The following is a 24,678-nucleotide window of genomic DNA, read 5'->3' on the forward strand; positions in this document are numbered from 1 at the left end:
TTCCATCTTGTTTGTCAGGCTTCTGGCGTTTGCAAGCATGCAGTTTAGAGGATTTTGTTTTGTTCCAATCTCCTCGCTGTGGATTGTTTTAGAAATGTTCTTACCTCCCTTCTGAGTATGTTTTCCTGGATCTTCTTTGTTCAAGTCTAATGTTTTTCTTCCCGTCCCCTCTTCTTCTAGTTTAACGCCCTCCTGATGAGTGTAGCGAGTCTTCTGGCGAATGTGTGTTTCCCAGGTTTGTTGAGGTGTAGTCCGTCTCTGGCGAGGAGTCCATCGTACAAGTAATTCACACCGTGGTCCAGGAATCCGAATCCTTGTTGTCTGCACCATCGTCTTAGCCAGTTGTTTGCATCAAGGATCCTGTTCCATCTCCTGGTGCCATGCCCGTCTACTGGAAGGATAGAAGAAAAAACTACCTGTGCATCCAGTTCCTTTACTTTCTTCCCCAACTCTTCAAAGTCTTTGCAGATTGTCGGTAGGTCCTTCCTTGCCGTGTCATTGGTGCCAACATGTATCAGAAGAAATGGGTGGACGTCCTTGGAGTTGAAGAGCTTTGGTATCCTATCGGTCACATCCTTGATCATCGCACCTGGAAGGCAGCATACTTCTCTTGCAGTTATGTCCGGTCTGCAGATGGCTGCTTCTGTGCCTCTCAGTAGTGAGTCTCCCACCACCACCACTCTTCGTTGCTTCTTGGCTGTACTTTTTGCTGTCACTTGTTGCTGTGTGCCCTTTTCTTTTTTGCTTGCTGGTATTGCTTCATCCTTAGGTGTGCCATCTTCATCCTCTACAAAGATTTGATATTGGTTCTTCAGTTGTGTGGTTGGTGATTTCTCCATGGTCTTCTTGCTTCTTTTGGTCACATGCTTCCACTCATCTGCTTTTGGAGGTTCTCTGACACTTTTTTCACCTTCTGTGACCAGTAGAGATGCTTCTGTTCTGTCTAGAAAGTCTTCATTCTCTTTGATGAGTTTCAAAGTTGCTATTCTTTCTTCCAGACCCCGCACCTTTTCTTCTAAAAGGGCCACTAGTCTACACTTCTGACAGGTGAAATTTAATTCTTCTTCTGGTCGATCTGTGAACATGTAGCACATGCTGCAGCTCACCATGTAGGTTGTCACATCTGCCATGTTGCTCCTAGATCCTGCTGACTTGCTGTGTGTTTACCTTCTTGTGTAATCTACTCAGCCAAGCTCTCTTGCAATAATGTCCTACAGGCAAAAATTTGGTGATTCTTTCCAAGCAGCTGGTCCCGGCTGTACCCAACGATCTTCTAGCTTAGGGAGACTCTTCGCTTTCCCAGAAGGCACCTGGAATATGCAAATTAGCCTCCTCAAGCTTGAATCCCTGGTTTTACCAAAGAATTTGTGATTGCAATCATTTTCAGGAAGAAAATGAGTATTATCTGACAGAATTGCAGGGGTGTTAATACTTTTGGCCATGACAGTATACTGATGATAGGTCTGGTGATGTATGCATATCCTTGTTGTGAAATATATATGTGTTTGTGTGTCCTCTGATGGTAGTTCTGATTCTGTATAAATGTACATTTAGTAATCTTTCATTTCTTAGGCTTGACAATAGATAATTATAGTCAATATGCTGTACATTGCACAAATGGACAACACAAAAGACTGAAAATACAGCTGTCTGAACGAGGCCATGTCAGCCAAAACTAGTGATTGAATAGAGTGCCCCCATATGCTTTAGATACCTGTCCAATCGTCTGGAAAGCAGCTATTTCGCTCAGCTCTCATACGCTGATGAGCGCTCCATTGCGGTCTATCATCAAGTTCACAAGAGCATGTAAAAAAATTGATTTTCATCCAGAAAAAGTGATATTTTTAACTGTGTTGGAATCCATATGGCATCTGTTTTTTCACACATCAGTTATTAAAATTTGCAACACCAAATACAGTTTTGTAGGCTAAATAATTACAATGTATCCCTAAAAACCCTATGCTATACAGATGATCCATATGCGATCAGATTATTTTTTTCCAGACCTCTAGTCTGAAATCGGACTGTCTGGATCCTTATGTTCCCCAACAATCACCTGTCAGGGGGCCCCATATATATTATACGGTCATGCAAACCCACTGATCGGCAGATTTCGCCCATATTAGTCAATTGTGAATGGGCATCGTAGCTACTATCTAAGGAATATGGGCACCTTTAGTCTTGACTTACCAGTTCAGGCATGACTAATGTGCCTAGGCCAGCATAAACGCCAATATAGACCTGACTGTGCTTTGTCTTCGGTATGGATTACTTTTTATTTTTGCAGATGACCATGAATTATTGGTCTCCATAAACAAACCAATATATATCATCCACAAATAAGAGAACACTAGTTAAATGGCTTTTGTAGAATGTGTCTAATCAAAAATCAAATAGAAAAAACACTACAACATACTGTACATTGCATAAACACATAATAGAATCTTAACCATTCGAAGTCTCATGCTAACAAATCATCTGACACAGGAATTAATACATATTCCTCTTCTTTATTGAAGCATTTTTATTTTTGGGGTAACGTGGAGCTTACTAGCATGTGCCCATCATGATTTTCTATGTACAGTAGCAGAACGACAGATACACTTTTAAATACTAGCATATTTCGAGAAACCTATTTGCACAGAAATTCCCTTACAATCCAAGTATACTGTCATGTTCTCTGCTGGAAAAGCCTGACACAAACTGCCCAGCACTGTGTACCAGACGCCCAGCAGCAATGTATACCAAGTACATTATTCACAATGACAAATCTCATACATATGAAAGCACAATAACCGAGCGTTAGAAGGCATACAATGTCCGCACAAACGGAGCTATAATCCATATACTCAAACAAGCACTATAGTCAAGTATTACTTTTTTCTTAAAGGGCGTGTACACTGAAAATATTATTGTTCACTGCTAGAAAATGATGGCCTAAAGCTGCAATGTGCCACTTCATCCCCACTGATGGGATCGCAACTGCTTGGATTCTCAAAAGTCCTCAGAACGGATGTAAAGTACAAATTATGCAGGAGTTATAGACAACTGTCCGTTTTTCTTCAGGAACAGCAGGGGGTCGCAGAGGTTGGACGTCACCGATATGAATAATGATATATCCTAGCAATGTGCCAGAGCTTGTTTAAATGAAAGTACCCTTCAGACCCTAGAGTCCTGGTATATGTGCTACGTTGTGCTAGACAAGCCCCAAAGTGGGTTGTAGAAAGTGGGTAACCTATACAAATTGACTAGCAAATATCCCCGTTAAAACTTTACTTTTATAATATTAGTTTAAAAAAATCCCCCCAAAAATTGTTCGAATGTGCACTAATAAAGATAGCAGTAACTGATGTAAGGATTATCACAGAGGTACTGGAATAGATACATTCATAATGTGTCCCTTCACTCTCGTCTCATGGTGGACATCAATGCCCAGGATATAGGCTTTCTCATGTCCTTATACAAATATGACCTGCTCTAAGGTGATCCTAAGCTGATTATCCTCAATAGAGAAGCTCTGTCAAGTATTCCATGTATGTTACTGATAAAAAAAATCTACATGAAATGTCATCAACAGCATACAAAGTCCTCCATTGATAGAAAGATACATCAAATATAAAAAAAAAGCACTTGAGTTTCCTGCGAGCCCACTGTGGCAGATGGTTTATCTTCTATATTGTGTCCTTTCTCTGTTGATCCTTCTGTAATTGGGATAATAATCAACATAGTATTCCCCAATTATATCATATTACTCCTGACCATATTAATTTGGATATATTGGCTCCTCGGTCGTAGAGCTACCCTCCCCTTATTGGATACTATATCACATTAAGGGCAATATAGGGTGTATTAGGGACAGATGAATTGTGAGTGGGGGGCGCCAAGTGCGTATTGTTGTTAAGGTGCCATCCCCTTGGGTCAGGTGAGGCTACCCTAGGGCAGGGGTGTCAAACTGCATTCCTCGAGGGCTGCAAACAGGTCATGTTTTCAGGATTTCCTTGTACTGCACAGGTGATAATTTAATCACCAACTCATTGTTTGTGTAGGTGATTAAATTATCACCTGTGCAGTACAAGGAAATCCTGAAAACATGACCTGTTTGCAGCCCTCGAGAAATGCAGTTTGACACCCCTACTCTAGGGGATACCAGGGAAATACAACTAATCATCTGACTATACCTTTGGTCTTGTCCTGGAGTAAGTCCAACTATTCACTATATCTCATGGGGTATATTATAATAACTGCAGATGGCTCAGTCGTAAACTAGGACCACCTTACAGCATATGTCATATTTGTAGAAGGACACAAGAAAGCCCTATATCTGGGGCATTGATCTCCACCATAAGACAAGAGTGAAGGGGACAAATTATGAAGATATATAATCCAGTACCTCTGTGATAATACATCAATTACTGCTATCTTTTATTAGTGCACAGTCATACAATTTTTGTCGGGAGTTTTTTAAACTAATATAATAAAAGTTATGTTTTCAGGGGATCTTTATGTTAGTCACTTTGATTCATTCTCCTGTAAATATCTAATTTTGGTCAGTTATCATATACAAGTCTCCACATTTGTGTCTACAGAGATTCAGCATGTCAGCCACTCTCCACAAAACCAATCGTGGCATTAAGTGATATTTCCTACCAGCATGTCACTCCTAGGACGGGGAGCTACTGATCGCCAGTGATTGAGTGTACAGTGGGATATATACATCATGGGGATGTTAAAGGGAATTGGTCAGTAGATTTATGCTGTGCAATCTGAGGACAGGATGAGGTAGGGGTTAAAACACTGAATTCAATGATCACTTATCAAGCTGTTGTTTACTTACAGTGAAGGTATTATCACTAGGACATTATCATTGCTGTGACAAGCTAGCTCATGCTTCCTGATCTGACACTGCCCCCTTCTATGATAAGCAGCTCATTGTCTATGGACTTTGTACATGGAGAGCCTGGTGTGGGCAGGGTTAGCTTTCTCAGCTCTGCTGCATTAGACATCTAAAAGCTCTGATTGTGTCACAACTGCTGCACCCAGTAAACTAAGTGATACATCCTTGGAATCGGGGTCTCTTTTCTATATTATGCTGCTCTCAGATGAGGTAGCAAAACCCTGCTGACAGATTCCTTTTGATGTAGAGGCCATGTGCCAGTGATTGACCACCAGGGTCACTTGCCGCTAATGCTACTTTCACACTAGCGTAGTTTTCAATACGTCACAATGCATCGTTTAGGGGAAAAAACGCATCCTGCAAAGTTGTCTGTAGGATGCGTTTTTTCCCCATAGACTAACATTAGCGACGCATTGACACACGTCACAACCATTGTGCGACAGTTGTGCCATGTTGTGGCGGACCACCGGCAGCAAAAAACGTTAAACGTAACATTTTTTGCTGCCGACGGTCCGCCATTTCTGACCGCGCATGCGCGGCCAGAACTCCGCCCCCACCTCCCCGCACCTCACAATGGGGCAGCGGATGCGTTGGAAAAAATGCATCCACTGCCGCCGTTGTGCGGCGCATTCACTGCTAGCATCGGTACGTCGGCCCGACGCACTGCGACCGGCCGAGTATGACGCTAGTGTGAAAGTAGCCTAAGAAAAAGCTAGAAAGAAAAGTACTGGAGCAGCAAGAAAATTATCCCTAAATATATTCCAATTCGTTATTTTTACTCATATACTGTACATTTTTTCAATCAGGATTAATGGTGGAATGATTGCGGCTGTTGAAGAATGTTCATTATGTAACCCTTTTATTCTTATACTCTCCCACCCCTTGGCTCAACATCAATGGACTTTTGTATTTTTCCCAGTGCAATAACTATCTATGTATGTAACTATATAATCACTCATCAGAAAATACACTGGTCCACCATATGGCCCATGTCAGATCACTTCCCAGAGATATGATATCCCAATCATCATTTTATATCATGAGGCATTGTTGTAATACATCAACCACTCATCTCTTCCAATCTATCCTGTGAATGGCTTCTCCAATTTACTGATTTTCGTACTTTGTAAAAGAGAGATGTAGATAATACCTACTCCTTGTTATAAAGTTGAAGGATTACCTAATGTCCTTATGTTAAAGGGATAATCCGGGACCATATTTTTTTACTATAGGCCTAAGAACTAAGAGGTAGGTAGCTGCTAACTGTTTGCCTGTTCTACCTGGCGCCGATTCAGCGCGGTCACAGAGCACTCTTGCCGGCGATTCTGCTGCTTCACGTCAAAAGAGAAGCTCTTCCTCTTTCATCCTGCTCTGTCAATGGAGCGTGACTGCAGGCATCATGTTGATTGACAGTCAGCTTCCCACAGATTGACAACTGACTCCTTACTGCCAATCAGCATGACATCCCATCAACAGAGCAGTGTGAAAGAAAAGCCGCTGCTGTCGACGTGACTTCAGCGAAAGCTGCAGAAACGCCGACCGGAGCCACCTATCACGGCTCGGGATGGCAGTGGTCTACGGCAGGAAGAATGGGCTGTAGTTAGCAACGTACCTGCCTGTTCGTTCTTAGGCCCATGGCTTGCGCTTTATGTAGTGCTTCTAGAGAAGAACATTATGTATTTCATGCGTAATTCCCTGACATAAAAAACTCAAAATGAATAAGACTTACAATTTTCCAAACTTAGGATCATAAGAGTAAAAAAAGCAATGCAAATTATAATAACTCCTGATTGTGAACACTTTGGACCAAAATGGTTACTATTGAATATTTATCTATAATGCTATATATAAAGTACCTGCATAATACTGTGCTATAATGTATGTGCAATGAGACATGTATAACATATACATGAACAAGACGCCAAAAATACCCAATATATTACATTTGTCACAACTTAAAAAAAATGCAGTCTGCATGTGAACGTTTTCTACAGGCCTTACCACAAAAGCTACATGGTCTATGATGCCTCAAGCAGTTACCAACTTGCTGTACCTATCACATCCATGCAATGTCATTAAAATCAATCTGCTTGTAAATTAACTTGATCCAGTACCAGAAATGTTGTCACAGTAATGGACTATATTGAGACCCTAATGCCTATAGTAAGGCTTTACACTCATATGGGTTTGTGGTTTGGAGAGTTTAGAGATAGGTGACTGGCGGACGGCGTTAGTTTTCCAATGACAAAGCTTCCATTCTTGGGCTCAGGAGCTTCAGGAATAATGATATCAAGGCCAACATCTTAACTGATTTTAAAGGATTTAATATGCCTGACCTTTTCTGAAGCTGGCCATACATATTAGATGGCTGTCAGCAGAACTATTGATCGGCAGACAGCTGCCTTTCCTGATTCCCTCATACACAGAAATGTTTGACTTAGATGGCCGACACAGCTGCACTGTTCCAAGATTGCAATTGAGTACCGAATCCGGGATCCCAGGTGCCAAAATCAAAATGAAATACTGAGCAAATGTCCAAATCCACAAAGCGAAGTAGAGAATGGCACTCACTGTCCGATCAAATGTCCTTTTTTTGGATTGACATAAAACAGAGGCAGGAGAGTTATTTAGTGGAGATGCATCGGACGATGGCCGTTTCGTGCTAATATGCGCTTCTACGGTTGATGTAGAAGAGCATATTAGCGTGAAACGGCCATTGTCCGATGCATCTCCACTAAATAACTCTCCTGCCTCTTTTTTACGCGAATACAAATAAAAAACATTTCATGGGATGGTGAGTGCCATTCTCTACTTCGCTTTGTGGATTTGACCAATTAGAGAGCCACTGCAAAAATTACCTGTCAGCAGCTTATCCTTGTGTTTAACAAAAGGATCGGGCGTTTGAGAGCCAATCTCCCAATCCTTATGTTTCCTGACATATCCTGTCGGGAGTAAGTTGGGAGGCAACCATGCACATGGAATGATAGGAAGATCTGCCGAAGTCGTCGTCTTTGGACAACTTTAATCTAACGTGTATGTCCTCTGGGATAGGTTATCATCACCAGATCAGTACAAACTAACATTTTGTAGTGACCATGAATGCTACTACAAGTTTTCACCCAGAGAGAGAGAGAAAGCATGTAGTACTATTCACTGCCACTACACGTCCAGCTAATCACGAGGGCTCTCTGACACCCACTGATCTCATATTGGTAAACCCCTTTAAAATCTGTACATTTATATGGATGAAAATATGAATTCACATAATATTGCAATGACAACATTAAATCCCTAGATTAAAGGGGCTAAGTCATTGTCATGGCGTAATCCGCACAGAAGTGTTGTCATAGGTGCCTACAACTTAAATTTCACGTGATTAAAATATTTTTTTGTATCATATACATGAAGTGTTTCATATACAATAACCTGGAGTTCTATTTATTCTTTGACAACAATTTGGATGGTTCTGTTCTAAATCCACTGACAATAACATCTACACATCCATGGTGATCACATAATATGGTGGCAGTTTGTAAATGTCCTTTAAAGGGATTTTCTAAATTTTGGATGTTATGCTCTATGTGATCGGGGCACCAATGATCTCTGGGTGTCTAACTGGTGAGACCCCAATTGATCATCAGAACCAGGGGTCTTAAGAGCTGTGTGTGAATGGAGCACTGGTTGATCATGTGCACATTCTCTCCATTCATTCTTAATGGGAAAGCTGTAGGTAACTGAGCGTAGCACTCAGCTGGTCTACAGTAGTGGAATGAATGAAGATGTGTGCATGATCGGCAACCACAAGCCCTGTTTCTCAGGAGTGAAGAGGCTCCCAGCGGTCAGACCCCCTGCGATCGGGAAATTATCTCCTATCCACTGGATAGTAGATAGTTTCCAACCTAGTGACAACTCCTTTAAGTCAATTACCGTCTTTGAAAAACTCACCAACTTTACATATCCGGTACTGGACAGTAGACAAAAGCAGTTCTCTTTTAATGACTTGCAATATTTAATATATATATATTTCTAATCTACAGTGATTCCAGTTTATTGTTGGGAAACAATACAGGAAACTACACAAGATAAATATATATTTATATATGTATATTTGTATATATTATCTATGAGTTGTATTATAACTTTGCTTTGCCACAACAGTGCTCCATAGACGCACCTGTAATGTGGCAGCGCAGCCCTGAAGTGGTTAATGTTTGCACAGAGGACCACTGCTTAAATCCTCCTATAGTAGCAGGCTTGGCCTGAAATCTGACCTACTGATTGAATTGTTTCTATGTACACAGATACAGGAACATGCGTCAGTTATGGTAGTGCCCACAATATGGCTTCTCTCGTAGCTAATTTTCCAAGCACGGCTTAAAGGAACAGTTCTATTCTTAAGAAGTTTCAAAGCACATAAACCAGTTTGTGCATATCTGATATATAAAAAAAAGATCCACATGGCAAAACAAGTGCAGTGATGAAAAAAAAAACTATTTTGCTGACTTTTCTTTTTGCATGTGCCTATAAGTTACATCCCAGTATAAAACATGATTTTTCTTAGGGAATGTTTAAATACCATAAAGCTATTTGGCCACTAATTGTAGTATGTCTTTAAAAAATTAGTCATCAGAAATACAAGTACTGCATCAATGACAAAATTATTTGCTAGTTGGATACAGAAAAGACCAAATGGGTGGTTGGCAGTGATCATATATGAGGCACAGTCCAATTTAAAAAAAAATCAAAATTTAAAACGTGTAAAAAAAATAAAAGGATCACTTTTGATAACACCACTCTTTGTTTCAGTCCTTTAGCAATATGGGTGTTTGTGTCTTTATTATGTCAGAACCATCATACTAAGGTTTCAGGTAGTGTATCTGGATTATCGGCGGACAGAAGCTCCCATATCTGCCATCTTTCTCTTTGCCATTCTTGCCAGTCTGGATCCGTTAAAGTTTTACTGTTTTGGCTGTTGGCAGGAGATTTTAATGAAGTCTGTCTATTTTGAACAGATTGCTCAGAGGGTTGAGTCCTTCCTAAAGATGTCCCTACTGCTGTCTCAGACCTTGGTAGTCGCCATATGGCCTGTTCAGCTGAAAACACTGGAGAGCGATGTGGCTGTGATGCACCTTGTTTTATGGAGCCAGGATAGGGTGGAGGAAGCCTTGCTTCATTTCTGTTAATGTCAGGATGCCGTAAATTTAAAGGCGGTGGTCTATTTTGAGTGCACGTTTTCTGTACATTGTCCTCCGTGACATGTTCTGCACTGCTCGAGACCATGTTCTGTTCACATCTTGACTTGTGTTCAAGGTTTCTTCTAGCGGTCTCTGTTTGCGGAGTGCTGCTAACACGTGTCACTGAATTGTGTGGCCGGCCATCTTGAAGAGCAGTTGAGGTGTGTGTCCTTCGTATATTGGACTTGTCATGGTCTACTTCAACTGTGGAGTTTTTACATGAAGGCCAATTCTGTGTCAGATTACTTTGGGAAAGTGAATAAGGCCCTTGATGTAAGGAACTGCTCTCGTAGATATTCCCATATGAACCTGAAAGAAAAATAAAAAATATATAGTAAAGCATGATCAAAAGTCAATAATGTCCACACAATGGCACAGACTTCTACATTTAGATCTACAGAGTATCAGTAAAGGCTGCTCACCAGAACTCTCACTTAAAGGGGTAATCCCATCTCAATATGCAGTAGGTGCAATAATAATAATATTAATACCTCCAATTAGAAATGTAGTATTGTTTTTCTGATTCGCTATGTCTCTTTCCTTATGTGCAGGCATTGCAGGCCCTTAGGTATCCATGGTTACGACCACTGATATAGTAAGTTGGTTAGCTAGTTGCTAGTGGTCGTAACCATGGATGCCTAAGGTCCCGCAAAGCCTGCACAGAAGGAAAGAGAGGTAGCAAATCAGAAAAACTATACTACATTTCTAATTGGAGGTATTTGCTGATATTTTTGGTATCACACCTACTACATATTGGATAACGATCTTTGAGATGGGTATACCTCTTTAAGGAGGAGCACCTGACCAAAAGTAACCAGGAATTAAGGAGAGACTGCATAGCTGCAACTTGGGAGTATCTCTTTAATACGATTTTATGAAAATGGATGCCGACAATTCAGAAAGTTGACCGCTTATAGGCAGTTTGCTAACCCTTAGTGATCACACAACAAGCATCATACTGTGCTTTACCTGTCATTCCTTGATCTTTTGATACTGATTTTAATGTTGAGTGCCATGTTCCCCAGATGTCTAAGCTCTCCTGTGGAATGGTATCTGCAAAAAACAAACAAGCACATAATTATGCAAGTGAAAACACAAAAAACATTACAAAATCAAGCAGAAGCAGCAAGGGTGGAATTGACAATTTGCAAGTTTTGGCAGATATACCAGGAAAACTCCTGACGCATAAGGCAAACAAATCTATAGCCCCCCCCCATTCACTCAATGAATGTCAACAGAGGTTCTATTTGGCCTGCTGAGTCCATATAGGTTGTTTTAACTTTGAACTTTTTTTTAACTTTTTTAAATTCTATGGTATAAACAGACCCTAAAATGAAACAAGAGTAGAGATAGAAATATCAAATCAGCCTTAAGCTAGCTCCATCTTAAAACTCCCATAGATAAATTTTAAAGAAGCCCCCATGAAGTTTTTTTTCCACTGAATCTGTGCATATGAACTCCAGTGATATACGAAGACATCAATCTTTGGAGAAGGACATCATGGTCGGGAGAATAGAAAGAACAAGGCAAAGAGGAAGACTAGCAACCCGATAGCTTGATACTATCAAGATAATGGTTGAGAAGACCCTGGTGGACCCATCGAGGCTTGCACAAGATCAATCTTCCTACAGATCGTCCATCCATCAAGTCACCATAGCTCGAGATCAAGCAGAATGCCATATGTGTTAATATCCAACACTGTTTTCCTCCACTTTTGAGGGACATTACTGCTTCAGACTCTCCAGGTTACACTGCGCTCTGAGTAACCCAGAAGTTGCTTTTACAATGTAAGCCTATGGAAGGTCAAAATGTGGATCCATAGACTTACATTTTAAAAGAGACATCCAGGTCATGAGCCGGCGAGTCTGAAGAGAGATGATGTCACTCAGAAGAGGAACAGAAAGGTGCTGGATACCAAAGAACACAGCAGTAGGCGAGTATACTGTATATATACACACAATATATTACATGCACTTATACATACATTTAGTGAAAAAAAAACTTCATGGAAGGGTTCTTTAATAGATTCTGTAACAATAGGATCCTTATTTGTATGGAATACATTGAGTCCATCAGGGCTATTTATTTTTCCAGTATTTGTAAAGCAACAATATAACTTAAGACAGTGCCATCAAAATCGATCAAAAATATTAAACACCCTGATGAAAAGTGAAAAATTATAGTATGACCATAACCTTAAAGTTAAATAAAAGTAAGGAGGGACTTAGGTGTCCATATATAACACTTGGGAACTGTCAATCTCCTGGCAGCCATCACATTATGATTGGAACTATTTTAAGGTCATACAGTCCTGCTCATTGTTATTGGCACACATGAAGTTTAAGTACATAATGTGGAATATCTCCTGAAAAAAAATGAATCAAGTGAAACAGTTTGAGGGAAAAATAGAAAAACCTAAAGCTTGCTGTGACACTGGTATTGACACCCTTCACATTAAATTAGTATGGAAGCACATTTTGACTTGCCTGTGGTAAAGCACAAATGAGAATCACCTGTGATTAATTGGCGGCGCCCATGTGACATGAATTAGACAATTAATAATGACTTCAGTGTTTTAAAAAGCCACATGGTAGACCCGAAGACAACAGAGCTGTCTGAGGACATCAGAACCTCTATTACTAGCAAACATAAGACTTCCAAAGGGCATAATGTCATCTTCAAGGACCTAGGTATTCAAGTTTCAACAGTGCGCAGTGTTATTAAGAAGTTTGCCAAGCATGTAGTCAAGAATCTTTCTGGATGTGGGGGAAGGAGGAAAATTGACAAGAGAGGCCTTCGAAGATTGGTGCGAATGGTGGAAAAAACATTCCGATCAAACATCCAAAGACCTTGAAGGCCAACCTGGAAAAGTCTGGGGTCATGGTTTCAAAAAGTACCATACGCCGCACACTAAGCCAAGCAGAGCTTTATTGGCGAAGGCCAAGGAAGAAACCATTGCTAAAGAAAAGATCTTGCTTCTTTTTTTTTTGCAGTGAGTGGATAAAAAATACAGCTTTTAAAGATGCTGTTACTGCAGTATATTACAGATCACTAAATTCCATTTTCAACCTGCTTCAGCCCTGCAGTGATACACCACAATCAGATTAGACCTTTTTTATATTCTTACGTTGAATGAGCTATGTGCTCCTATCCTCTCAGATACAAGCATAAAATGGTGCACTTTGTCTCCATCTTTTATATTTTCTGTGAAAGCACCCCTGATTGGCTGTACTACATGTGATACCATAGCTGCATGGCATTAACGGGCAGCTGGCAAAAAACGTATTTAGCCCGCTCGCTAGAGTATAGGTGGTGAAAAAAAAAACCCAAGACCAAGGTGCCTAAAAGGGTTCAAAGCCATTTCTGTCACATTGAAGCACTCCAGTATTACAAATGATGTGGTAGGTGGGAGGCCTTCCATATATTGTATTGCAGCCCTGGAGAATTTAGGTGCCAGTTCTCTATATTTTAGAAGACTCTCAGGAATCTAACACAAACAGCTCTGTGACATAAAAAAATGAGTCATGAGGGCTCTTGTATACTGTTGTTACTGAGTACTTTTGTTTATCTGTCATATTTTTGTAATGTCATGCTCTAAATGTATTTCCTCCTCAAAGATTATCTTCAGTAGTACTTGTACGCATTGGATGTCAATTGTTCCAATACAATCAGTTTGCATGTATGATCTGTAGTGATGAGCGAATACACTCGTTGCTCGAGATTTCCTGAGCATGCTCGGGGGTCCTCCGAGTAATTTTTAGTGCTCGGAGATTTAGTTTTTATTGCCGCAGCTGAATGATTTACATCTGTTAGCCAGCATAAGTAGATGTGGGAATTCCCTAGCAACCAGGCAACCCCCACATGTACTTACGCTGGCTAACAGATGTAAATCATTCAGCTGCGGCAAGAAAAACTAAATCTCCGACTACTAAAAAATCCGCTCATCATTAATAATGTCGCCTCCCTCCAAACCCAACTGGAGTTGCAATGAATGGGTTGATCAGAACGCATGGCCTGTACACAGCCTGCAAATCTATAGATTCACTACATACCTTTTGGACACCACTGTGCTGAGGCATTTTCCTTTGTCTTGGAGAGTAAATGACTAACTAATGTCTGGTGATCAGCAGCCTTCAGAATCTTCTCAGAACTATTTTCTTGCCTTGCAGTTGCGGATCGGTCAGACAGTACTGGGGAATTATTGTCATATGGAGATACATCGCCACTGGATGCTTTATTGGAGTCTGTAGATGAGTGTCTTCCTTCAATGGAAAAAGAACCCTCAGATCTCAACAGTTCTGGGCTCCTGGAAGAAAACCATACACCCAGTTAGCGGTAATCTGTATTTGGTTCAGGCAGGTAATCATTATAATAAGCTTACATTTCTACATTTTCACCTATAAAATACAATGGATTTTCAGACACTGAGGATAGATGCACATGTGACATTTATTGCACATTATATGTGCACGTTTTGTTGCAGAAACTCAACATAAAAGCAACACGATGTCAAGCCAAAATTTAGGGTCCCTATTGAAATTAATGGATAAAATCAACACAAAAAAGGTGCATTTTTACAAGAGTATGTGGTACGTCAACTCACTCAGCAGCTTAAAGAGGTTATTCACAGGAACACTTTCCGTTTAAGTTTTCAACTGATTTATTAAAAATGTTGTTGGGTCTGGTATCTCTCTTATCTTCCTCTTGACAATACCCCATATCTATGGGGTTAAGGTCAGACAAGTTTGCTGGCCAGTCAAGTACAGTGATATAGTTGCTTTTAAACCAAGTATTGGTGCTTTTGACAGTGTGGACGGGTGCCAAGTCCTGCTGGAGAATAAAATTTCCATCTCCAAAAAGCATGTCGGCAGAGGGAAGCATGAAGTGCTCTAAAATGTCCTGGTAGATGGCTGCACTGACTTTGGTCCTGATAAAACACAGTGGACCTACACCAGCAGATGACATGACTCCCCAAACCATCACTGATTGTGGAAACTTCACACTAGACCTCAAGCAGTTTGGATTGTGTGCCTCTTCACTCTTCCTCCAGACTCTGGGACCTTGATTTCCAAATGAAATGCAAAATTTACTTTCATCTGAAAGCAACACCTTGGACCACTGAGCAACAGTTCAGTTATTTTTCTCCTTGGGCCAGGTAGCACACTTCTGGCATTGTCTACTGGTCATGAGTGGCTTGACACGTGATGGAGATGGAAATTTAATTCTCCAGCTGAACTTGGCACCTGTCCACACTGCCAAAAGTACCCATACCTGGTTTAAAAACAACAGTATAACTATGCTTGATTGGCCAGCAAACTCACCTGACCTTAATCCCATAGAGAATTTATGGGGTATTGTCAAGAGGAAGATGAGAGACACCAGACCCAACAATACAGACGAGCTGAAGGCTGCTATCAAAGCAACCTGGGCTTCCATAACACCTCAAAATGATCTTTTAGCCCCCAATTTCTTTTCCCCAAGGGTAACTGGAGAAATTGGACCCCAAAAGTTGTTGTTCAATTTGTACTGAGTACAATGCCCAACAAGTGCCCCCTTTTTGGAACTAATCTACTGTTTTCTGGTATGCGAATTTTATAATGTAGTGGCATACGTGAGTTGTGTAGTGTTTGTCATGTTGTCATACGTCAGTTGCGTAGTGTTCGTCAGGTTGTCATGCGTCAGTTGTGTAAGTCAGAAATGGATTTAGTAGTACATGGAGGTGTGGTACAGTTTGAAGCTATCTTTCCTACACAGGCCAAATTTGCCAGGGCAGGTGCCGCATTGATAAATGGAGTCCTTCCGTATTCCTCTTCTGTAACACACTCAGCATCTCTTTTGCGACCTTCCTTTTTTTTCCACTTTGAGGAACGTCCCCTGGGAAATGTTCACCTGGTATGATACGAGCACCTTCAGAGCCGGAAGTACTGGTGCCCGCTCCTTCCTGCTCTCCAAAGATTAAGGCCTTGATCACTACCTCCTGGAACTGACGGTAAGACGTATCGGTCTGACCTGCACATCGTGACTGCAGGAAAGCTTTGAGCATTGATATCCATACGATGTGCATGGCCAGCTTCTTGTACCATACCTTGGCCTTTCTCAAAGCACTGTACGGCTGGAGGACTTGATCAGAGAGATCAACGCCCCCCATGTTTTTGTTATATCCCAGTACACAGTCTGGTTTGCAGACCTGTGCAGAGGTACCTCGTACAGTGTTGAGGGTGCTGCCATCACCATGTATGGTGGTCAAGAAAAAGACATCCTTGTACTTGACCATAGCAAGTGGTCGCTACATTGGGCTCTGCTGTCACACCTTCTGAGCATCTGCCCAATTAGTGTTTTTGGGAGGCCTCTCTGATTTTTGTGGATGGTACCACAAGCTGCGGTACCTCGCGCAGAGAGGGACTTAAAAAGTGGGATGGTGGTATAAAAGTTATCCACACTGAGGTTATAATATTGATCCAGCAGTGGCTGCACCAAATCCCACACAATTTTCCAACTCACTCCCAGGACAGGGGGGGCATTCAGGGGGTTCAATCCGGGTGTCTTTCCCTTCATAAACTCTAAACCTGTCGATGTACTCTAAGGTACTCTCACACAGCTTAGAGAGTTTAATTCTGTACTTGGCCCTCTTACTAGGCAAGTACTAACGGAGTTTGAGCCTCCCCTGAATGAAGTAGGGACTCATTTACGCAGATGTCTCTTTGGGGCACATACACTTCAGCAACCTTTTTGTTTGATGACCGGCTGAACTTTGAACAGACTGTCAAAGTTGGGGTCATCACAGGGAGTACATTATTGGTATAATGCAGGAATTTGCGGATGACCTTAAAACATGTCCGGGCCATGACCATTCGGAACACTGGAGGGTTGAATAAAACATCACCACTCTAATATTGCCAAAGTTCTGGCTTCTTCAAGATCCCCAAGCGAAGGACCAGGCCCCAAACTGCATAATTTCAACTGCGTCTACAGGACACCAGTTAGAAAATTATGAATTGTGGTTTTGTGCCAAAAATTGATGAGTGCACAAATTAATTTGGTCCACTATGAGATAACAAAGTACTCGGAGAAAAAAAGACTTTGAAAAAGTCTACTTCTTTGAGGCCAGTGGTGTCAAACTTGATTCCTGATTCTGCCAGAAAATCAGGAATCAGTGGCTCATAATTTGTGGGAAGTGAGGTCCATATGGGGTCAGTAATGGGGGGGCGCTGCTTCACCTTCTGTCCTGGGATGTCTGCTTGGCGGTTCAGCAGCACCTGAGGAGGAAGACGAAAAATTAAGAAATGTGGGATCCGCTCCCTCCCTTGTGTGTGTGAGAGAGAGATAGCTCTTGGTGTAAACTTTTTTGTTTGAAAAGAAAAAGCTAAAAGAATAAAGCAGCAACCATGGAGAAAAAAAGTCAGTGAAGAGGAAAGTGTTTACAACAGCAGGCACGAGCTCTGATGAGTGAACTGCGTCACTCATCAAAGCTCAGTGGCTGCTGGATGTACTCACTGAGGTGGCGCAATGGGGGGTGAAAAAGAAAAATGAAAAAAAAGCAGGCACGAGATCTAATGAGTGAACTGCATCACTAATCAAAGCTCTGCTGCTGCTGGATGTGCGCACAAAGGTGGCGCAAAGGGGGTGAAAAAAAGAAAAGGAAAACAGCGAGCACGAGTGCTGATCGGTGAACTGCATCACCAATCAACGCTCTGTGGCTGGTGAATGTGCGCACGGAGATGGCGCAAAGGGGGTGAGAAAAAGAAAAGGAAAACAGCGAGCACGAGTTATCGGTTAACTGCGTCACTAATCAACGCTCGTCGGCTGCTGGATGTGCACATGGAAGTTGCGCAAAGGGGGATAAAAATAGGGGGAAGGGCAGAATAGGGGGAAGGGGGATTGGGGTGGATGAGGAGAGATCAAGCAGGGATCAAAACAGGCAGGGATCAGAGATGATGACATCGATCGTACTAATTAGAACTAGCTCTTGTGACGCTGGCGTTGCCAGGCAACAGCCTAGGATAGGTGCTCTCACAGCTCCAATCCTAAGCAGGTCACAGCCAGGTAACAGCATGGTCACAGCAAGCTCACACCGCGGCTGTGCCCTGTGATTGGCACGATCGATGTAATCGTCAATCACGCCAATCAGCAGGTCCAGACCATGCCTGGCTTTGCCTAGGGTCAGTGCTCTTACAGCTCAAATCTTAGGCAGGTCACAGCCAGAGCACAGCGCGGTCACATCTCGGCTGTGCCCTGTGATTGGTGTGATCGATGTAATCATCGATCATGCCAATCTGAGTGGGTTCTGGGAATGCCTGCCATTGCCAGGCAGCAGTCTATGATCGATGGTCTTGGAGGTGAGAAATGCTACTAATGGCTGTTTAGAATTGAAGAGCCAATCACAGCGATCATGGTTGTGGGAGGGCAGCGACACCCTCCAGGATGACACCATCCAAAATGACACCAGCTACCCAGAGGTAAGATGGTGCAGGAATTTTAATGTTATAACCGTGACTTCGGACGCATTGTTGTATTAAATAAATTACGTAATCATCTGTTTCTGGTTAAATAGGCCCAGGGCACATGGACGGGTCATTACGTCCGATGTGAAAAAGGGGTTAAGGTAAAACTCATCAACTTTTGTGTGAACCCAGTCTGAGAGTCTTTTACATACAGTGGGTACAGAAAGTATTCAGACCCCTTTAAACTGTTCACTCTGTTTAATTGAAGCCATTTGGTAAATTCAAAAAAGTTCATTTTTTTCTCATTAATGTACACTCTGCACCTCATCTTCACTGAAAAAAACAGAAATGTAGTAATTTTTGCAAATTTATTAAAAAAGAAAAACTGAAATATCACATGGTCATAAATATTCAGACTCTTTGGTCAGTATTGAGTAGAAGCACCCTTTTGAGTTAGTACAGCTATGAGTCGTCTTGGGATTGATGCAACAAGTTTTTCACACCTGGGGATCCTCTGCCATTCTTCCTTGCAAATCCTCTCCAGTTCCATCAGGTTGGATGGTGAACGTTGGTGGACAGCCATTTTCAGGTCTCTCCAGAGATGCTCAATTGGGTTTAGGTCAGGGCTCTGGCTGGCCCAGTCAAGAATAGTCACATAGTTGCTCTGAAGCCACTCCTTTGTTATTTTACCTGTGTGCTTAGGGTCATTGTCTTGTTGGAAGGTGAACCTTCGGCCAAGTCTGAAGTTCAGAGCACTCTGGAAGAGGTTTTCATCCAGGATATCTCTGTACATGGACACATTAATGTTTCCTTCAATGACAACCAGTCGTCCTGTCCCTGCAGCTGAAAAACACACCCATAGCATGATGCTGCCACCACGTTTCATCAGACCAGAGAATATTATTTCTCATAGTCTGGAAGTCCTTCATGGTTTTTTAGCAAACTCTATGCGGGCTTTCATATGTTTTGCACTGAGGAGGGGCTTCTGACGGGCATTTCTGCCATAAAGGCCTGACTGGTGGAAGGCTTTTAGTGATAGTTGACTTTGTGGAACTTTCCCCCATCTCCCTACTGCATCTCTGGAGCTCAGCCACAGTGATCTTGGGGTTCTTCTTTACCTCTCTCACCAAGGCTTTTCTCCCACGATTGCTCAGTTTGGCTGGACGGCCAGGTCTAGGAAGACTTCTGGTGGTCCCAAACTTCTTCCATTTAAGGATTATGGAGGCCACTGTGCTTTTAGGAACCTTGAGTACTGCAGAAATTCTTTTGTAATCTTGGCCAGATCTCTGCCTTGCCACAATTCTGTCTTTGAGCTCCTTGGCCAGTACCTTTGACCTCAGGATTCTCATTTGGTCTGACATGCACTGTGAGCTTTGGGGTCTTATATAGACAGGTGTGTGCCTTTCCAAATCAAGTCCTATCAGTTTAATTAAACACAGCTGGACTCTAATGAAAGATTAGAACCATCGGGATCACAAAGGGGTGGACAGCATGTGACTTAAATATGAGTGTCTGAGCAAAGGGTCTGAATACTTAAGACCATAAGATATTTTAGTTTTTCTTTTTTAATAAATTTGCAAAAATTTCTACATTTCTGTTTATTTTCAGACAAGATGAGGTGCAGAGTGTACATTAGTGCAAAAAAAATGAACTTTTTTGGATTTACTAAATGGCTGCAATGAAACAGTGAAAAATGTAAAGGGCCTCAATACTTTCCGTACCCACTGTAGATGATATGCACTTAATGAACATACAATCATAGTTAAGCAAGCTGATCATTTGCTCACAGACTATCATGATTGGAAATCTTGATCTGATCCTATGATCATTGTCCCATGTAACAGACCTGTAGGGAATGTAATGTTATGTAGGGTGGGGAGCTCTCCGGACCCTTTTAATTTATTAATAAGCAGTGTTATCCCTGTGATTTAGCAAAGCATATAACATTATTCCTATAAACTGCCACTAGGGGGCAGGAAAGTACTACATATTATTCTGAATTTACCTAATAAAGAATTGAACAAAGGAACAAACCATACAGATATGCAGAATACCGCATGCCACATTTTACAATACAATAAAAAAAATTCTAAGCAAGTTCATGCATTTCAAAGCTGCAGATAACATTTTAAACTGTCTCCTTGTGCCACTCATTAGACTCAAGTTGACATACAGTATACACAGCAAACTTTTGTAAGCAAAAATAGTATATTTCACGTAAGGAATGAGAAGTTTTCTGATTATTTATGAGGTTTGCAGTGAAATAATAACAAACAAAAATAAATAATAAAGCAAAAATGCTTTAATGTGGTACAAAACTAATCTTTCAATGTACAGTGTGAATAGAGATAGATAAAGCCATGGATGGATGGATGGATAGATAATGTAGAGATAGATCAGGGACGAACAACCTGGTAAGTTACAGAGGCGTCCTGCGGGTAAAGGGGGCAAAGAAAATAAACGGAAAATATAAAAACTTGCCTCCTACATTGGATTGCAACCAATAGATTTTTGCACAGACCTTCTGTCCCCGATATGTATATATGTATGTGTATATACTGTATATATTTTTTCACCCGTCACTGGGTGAATGCCAAACAGTAAACAGGCTTTTTCCTTCCTAAAATTAAAATAAAGCCAGAACATGCCCCTTTTTTCTCGCTATCTCGCTTTCTGCCTAGAAGCATCGCTTTAGAGAAGGTAAAAACTTTGGCCAATGACTTTGATATCATGGCTGGCATTATGAGGATTACTGGCATGGGCAGAAACTGCTGTCCTTATGTATATGGCAGAATTTCAAACTCCATTTTTCATTGTTTTTATTGGACAACTTATCCAACAATTTTTTAAAGACACATTGCAAAACCATAATAAACCAGTAAGCTTCTAAGTAATAGAACCATTAGCAGCATTCACTGTGAACTGTAATTGAAAGATAATTATAGTCAGACAAATCTGTACAAGTTTCTCTAGATTTAAATAAAATATGGATGCACCAATTTTTTTTTACGTATGGGGTAAAAAAGAAAAAGTGTGAAGTATTTCTGGACTGTTAGAACCCTGGCATATGGATGTCATAGAGGGAACCTTGATGAGCCAGAACGGAGAGCTGCTGCATAAGAGAGGCTTTAGTTCAGGTACACTAGAATGGCAGATATTCATTTAAATGCCACCATGCCATCAGCATGTGCCATCCATAAAACATCAGCTATCAACCTAAGGGCCACATTCTGGAAAGGGACAACACCTTGAATATCATGATGTACTTTTAACCTTTCAATCACTTTTCCAAGCGATGCTTCAAATCGCTTGTGGGAAAACGCATGCGAATTCCGCATGTGTTTTACCCGCGGCAGGGAGTTGCAGAAATGCTGTGGACATTTCCGCAGCATTTCTGCAACGTGGGCACATAGCCTAACAAAAAAAATCAAGCATGGCCTGGCTTGCATCATGTATAGCACCATTATTGAGTTGGAGAGGTTCTAGTGGCCTCACAGTGAGGTGACTGAATGTATTCTGTTCGTCCCTCCGCTATAATGCCAACAATCTATATCCCATAAATATTGGATGAATGCAAAACCCCAATATTCATTTTTCCCCCTTCCCCGTATATTCACTGTGAGGGGGACATGCCCCCTCCCTGAAGATGTTTTATGAATTTTAATTTTCTTTTAAGACAATTCGCAATATTGTTTAGGCATGTTTAGGTTATTTGAATTTTTTTCCAAGTATCCTCTAAATAAATACCATTTGGAATAACAAAATATTCTGCATCTTTGTATTTGCAAAAATAATAAAGTTTCAAAGTAGTGAAACTTTTATGCATTAACCACTTAATCCCCAAGGGTGGTTTGCACGTTAATGACCGGGCCAATTTTTACAATTCTGACCACTGTCCCTTTATGAGGTTATAACTCTGGAATGCTTCAATGGATCCTGGTGGGAGTTATAAGGGTTAAAAGTTGACCAGCAATTTCTCATTTTTACATCACATTTGAAGTCATTTTGAGGGGTCTATATGATAGAAAATAACCAAATGTGACACCATTCTAAAAACTGCACCCCTCAAGGTGCTCAAAACCACATTCAATAAGTTTATTAAACCTTCAGGTGTTTGACAGGAATTTTTGGAATGTTTAAAAAAAAAAATGAACATTTAACTTTTTTTCACAAACAATTTACTTCAGCTCCAATTTGTTTTATTTTACCAAGGGTAACAGGAGAAAACGGACGCCAAATGTTGTTGTACAATTTGTCCTGAGTACGCCGATACCCCATATGTGGGGGTAAACCACTGTTTGGGCGCATGGCAGAGCTCGGAAGGGATGGAGCGCCATTTGACTTTTCAATGCAAAATTGACTGGAATTGAGATGGGACGCCATGTTGCGTTTGGAAAGCCCCTGATGTGCCTAAACATTGAAACTCCCCACAAGTGACACCATTTTGGTAAGTAGACCTCCTAAGGAACTTATCTAGATGTGTTGTGAGAGCTTTGAACCCTCAAGTGTTTAACTACAGTTTATAACTGTGAAAATAATTTAAAAAAAAATTTCCACAAAAATTATTTTTAGCCCCCAGTTTTGCATTTTCCCAAGTGTAACAAGAGAAATTGGACCCCAAAAGTTGTTGTCCAATTTGTCCTGAGTACGCTGATACCCCATATGTGGGGGGAACCACCGTTTGGGCGCATGGCAGAGCTCGGAATGGAAGGAGCGCCGTTTGGAATGCAGACTTAGATGGAATGGTCTGCAGGCGTCACATTGCGTTTGCAGAGCCCCTAAGGTACCTAAACAGTAGAAACCCCCCACAAGTGACCCCATATTGGAAACTAGACCCCCCAAGGAACTTATCTAGATGTGTGGTGAGAACTTTGAGCCCCCAATTGTTTCACTAAAGCTAATAACGCAGAGCCGTGAAAATAAAAAATCCTTTTTTTCCTACAAAAATGTTTTTTTAGCCCCCAAAATTTTTATTTTCCCATGGGTAACAAGAGAAATTGGACCCCAGAAGTTGTTGTCCAATTTGTCCTGAGTACGCTGATACCCCATATGTTGGGGTAAACCCCTGTTTGGGCGCATGGGAGAGCTCGGAAGGGAAGTAGCACTGTTTTACTTTTTCAACCCAGAATTGGCTGGAATTGAGATCAGACGCCATGTCGTGTTTGGAGAGCCCCTGATGTGCCTAAACAGTGGAAACCCTCAATTCCAACTGAAACCCTAATCCAAACACACCCCTAATCCCAACCACACCCCTAACCCTGACACACCCTTAACCCTAATCCCAACCGTAAATGTAATCCAAGCCCTAACCCTAGCCCCATTTTTATGACTGGCAGTCGTCACACACTAAAAGGGTTACCACATTTTGAGAGCTATAATTTTTCCATATTTTGGTCCACAGAGTCATGTGAGGTCTTGTTTTTTGCAGGACGAGTTGACGTTTTTATTGGTAACATTTTCAGGCACGTGATCCCTTTTTATTCCGATTTTTGTGAGGCAGTATGACCAAAAAACAGCTATTTTCTTTTTTTTTTTTTTGGGGGGGGGGGGGATTTGTAATTGGCAGATTTGAATTCAGGAGGTGAAGATCATGGCTTATTTCATAACTGAACCTGACAACTTTTGACATTATGTAGAACAGTATAACCTTACATAGCAGATTTAACCCTTATACCACCAACCTTACTTTTTCCAAAGTTCTACATGGCAGTTTAGCTGTGATTTCAAAGAAAAGGTGCAAACATAATGCCAGGACGAAGACTATTATTTTCTACCACATGGAGTGATACATTCTGTACAGTTTTATTGTCGCTTAGGGTTTATTATAATCCACAAAGTAGGTTCTTTAGTCTTTGTGACATTTAAGGTGTGTGGGAGTTGTGACTCACTTTATGAAATTACATCAAGCCTACCTGTTGCTATGTTACATGGTAACTATTGGTTGGATGTGGCTCCCGCATTATTGTATGTGCTGCATTCAGAAAGGCTACTGTTCTGCTATATGGTTTGTCAGGAAGCAGTCTTTCGGCTGACCTGTCCATAGATTTTAACCTTGAGCAAACAGTCTGTTCAGTTACAAAAGATAGGAAGGCAAAAACTTACACATATG

General features: G+C 41.3%; 1 protein-coding gene across 2 annotated transcripts in view; it reads right to left on the reverse strand.

Annotated features, from left to right (window-relative positions):
• Positions 1-7,649: 7,649 nt before the first annotated feature.
• The window catches only part of ARHGAP6 (Rho GTPase activating protein 6), a 444,961-nt gene continuing 427,932 nt past the window's right edge, over positions 7,650-24,678 (reverse strand). For both annotated transcript variants that reach the window (XM_069757660.1, XM_069757661.1), the window contains exons 11-13: positions 14,181-14,434; positions 11,098-11,181; positions 7,650-10,437 (exon numbers count right to left, since the gene is read on the reverse strand). In XM_069757660.1, the coding sequence (XP_069613761.1) occupies positions 9,746-10,437; positions 11,098-11,181; positions 14,181-14,434 (1,030 nt within the window). In that variant the 3' untranslated portion in view covers positions 7,650-9,745. The remainder of the gene's footprint in view (positions 10,438-11,097; positions 11,182-14,180; positions 14,435-24,678) is intronic.

The sequence above is a fragment of the Ranitomeya imitator genome, chromosome 3, assembly GCF_032444005.1.
Source record: "Ranitomeya imitator isolate aRanImi1 chromosome 3, aRanImi1.pri, whole genome shotgun sequence".
Taxonomy (NCBI): Eukaryota; Metazoa; Chordata; class Amphibia; order Anura; family Dendrobatidae; genus Ranitomeya; species Ranitomeya imitator.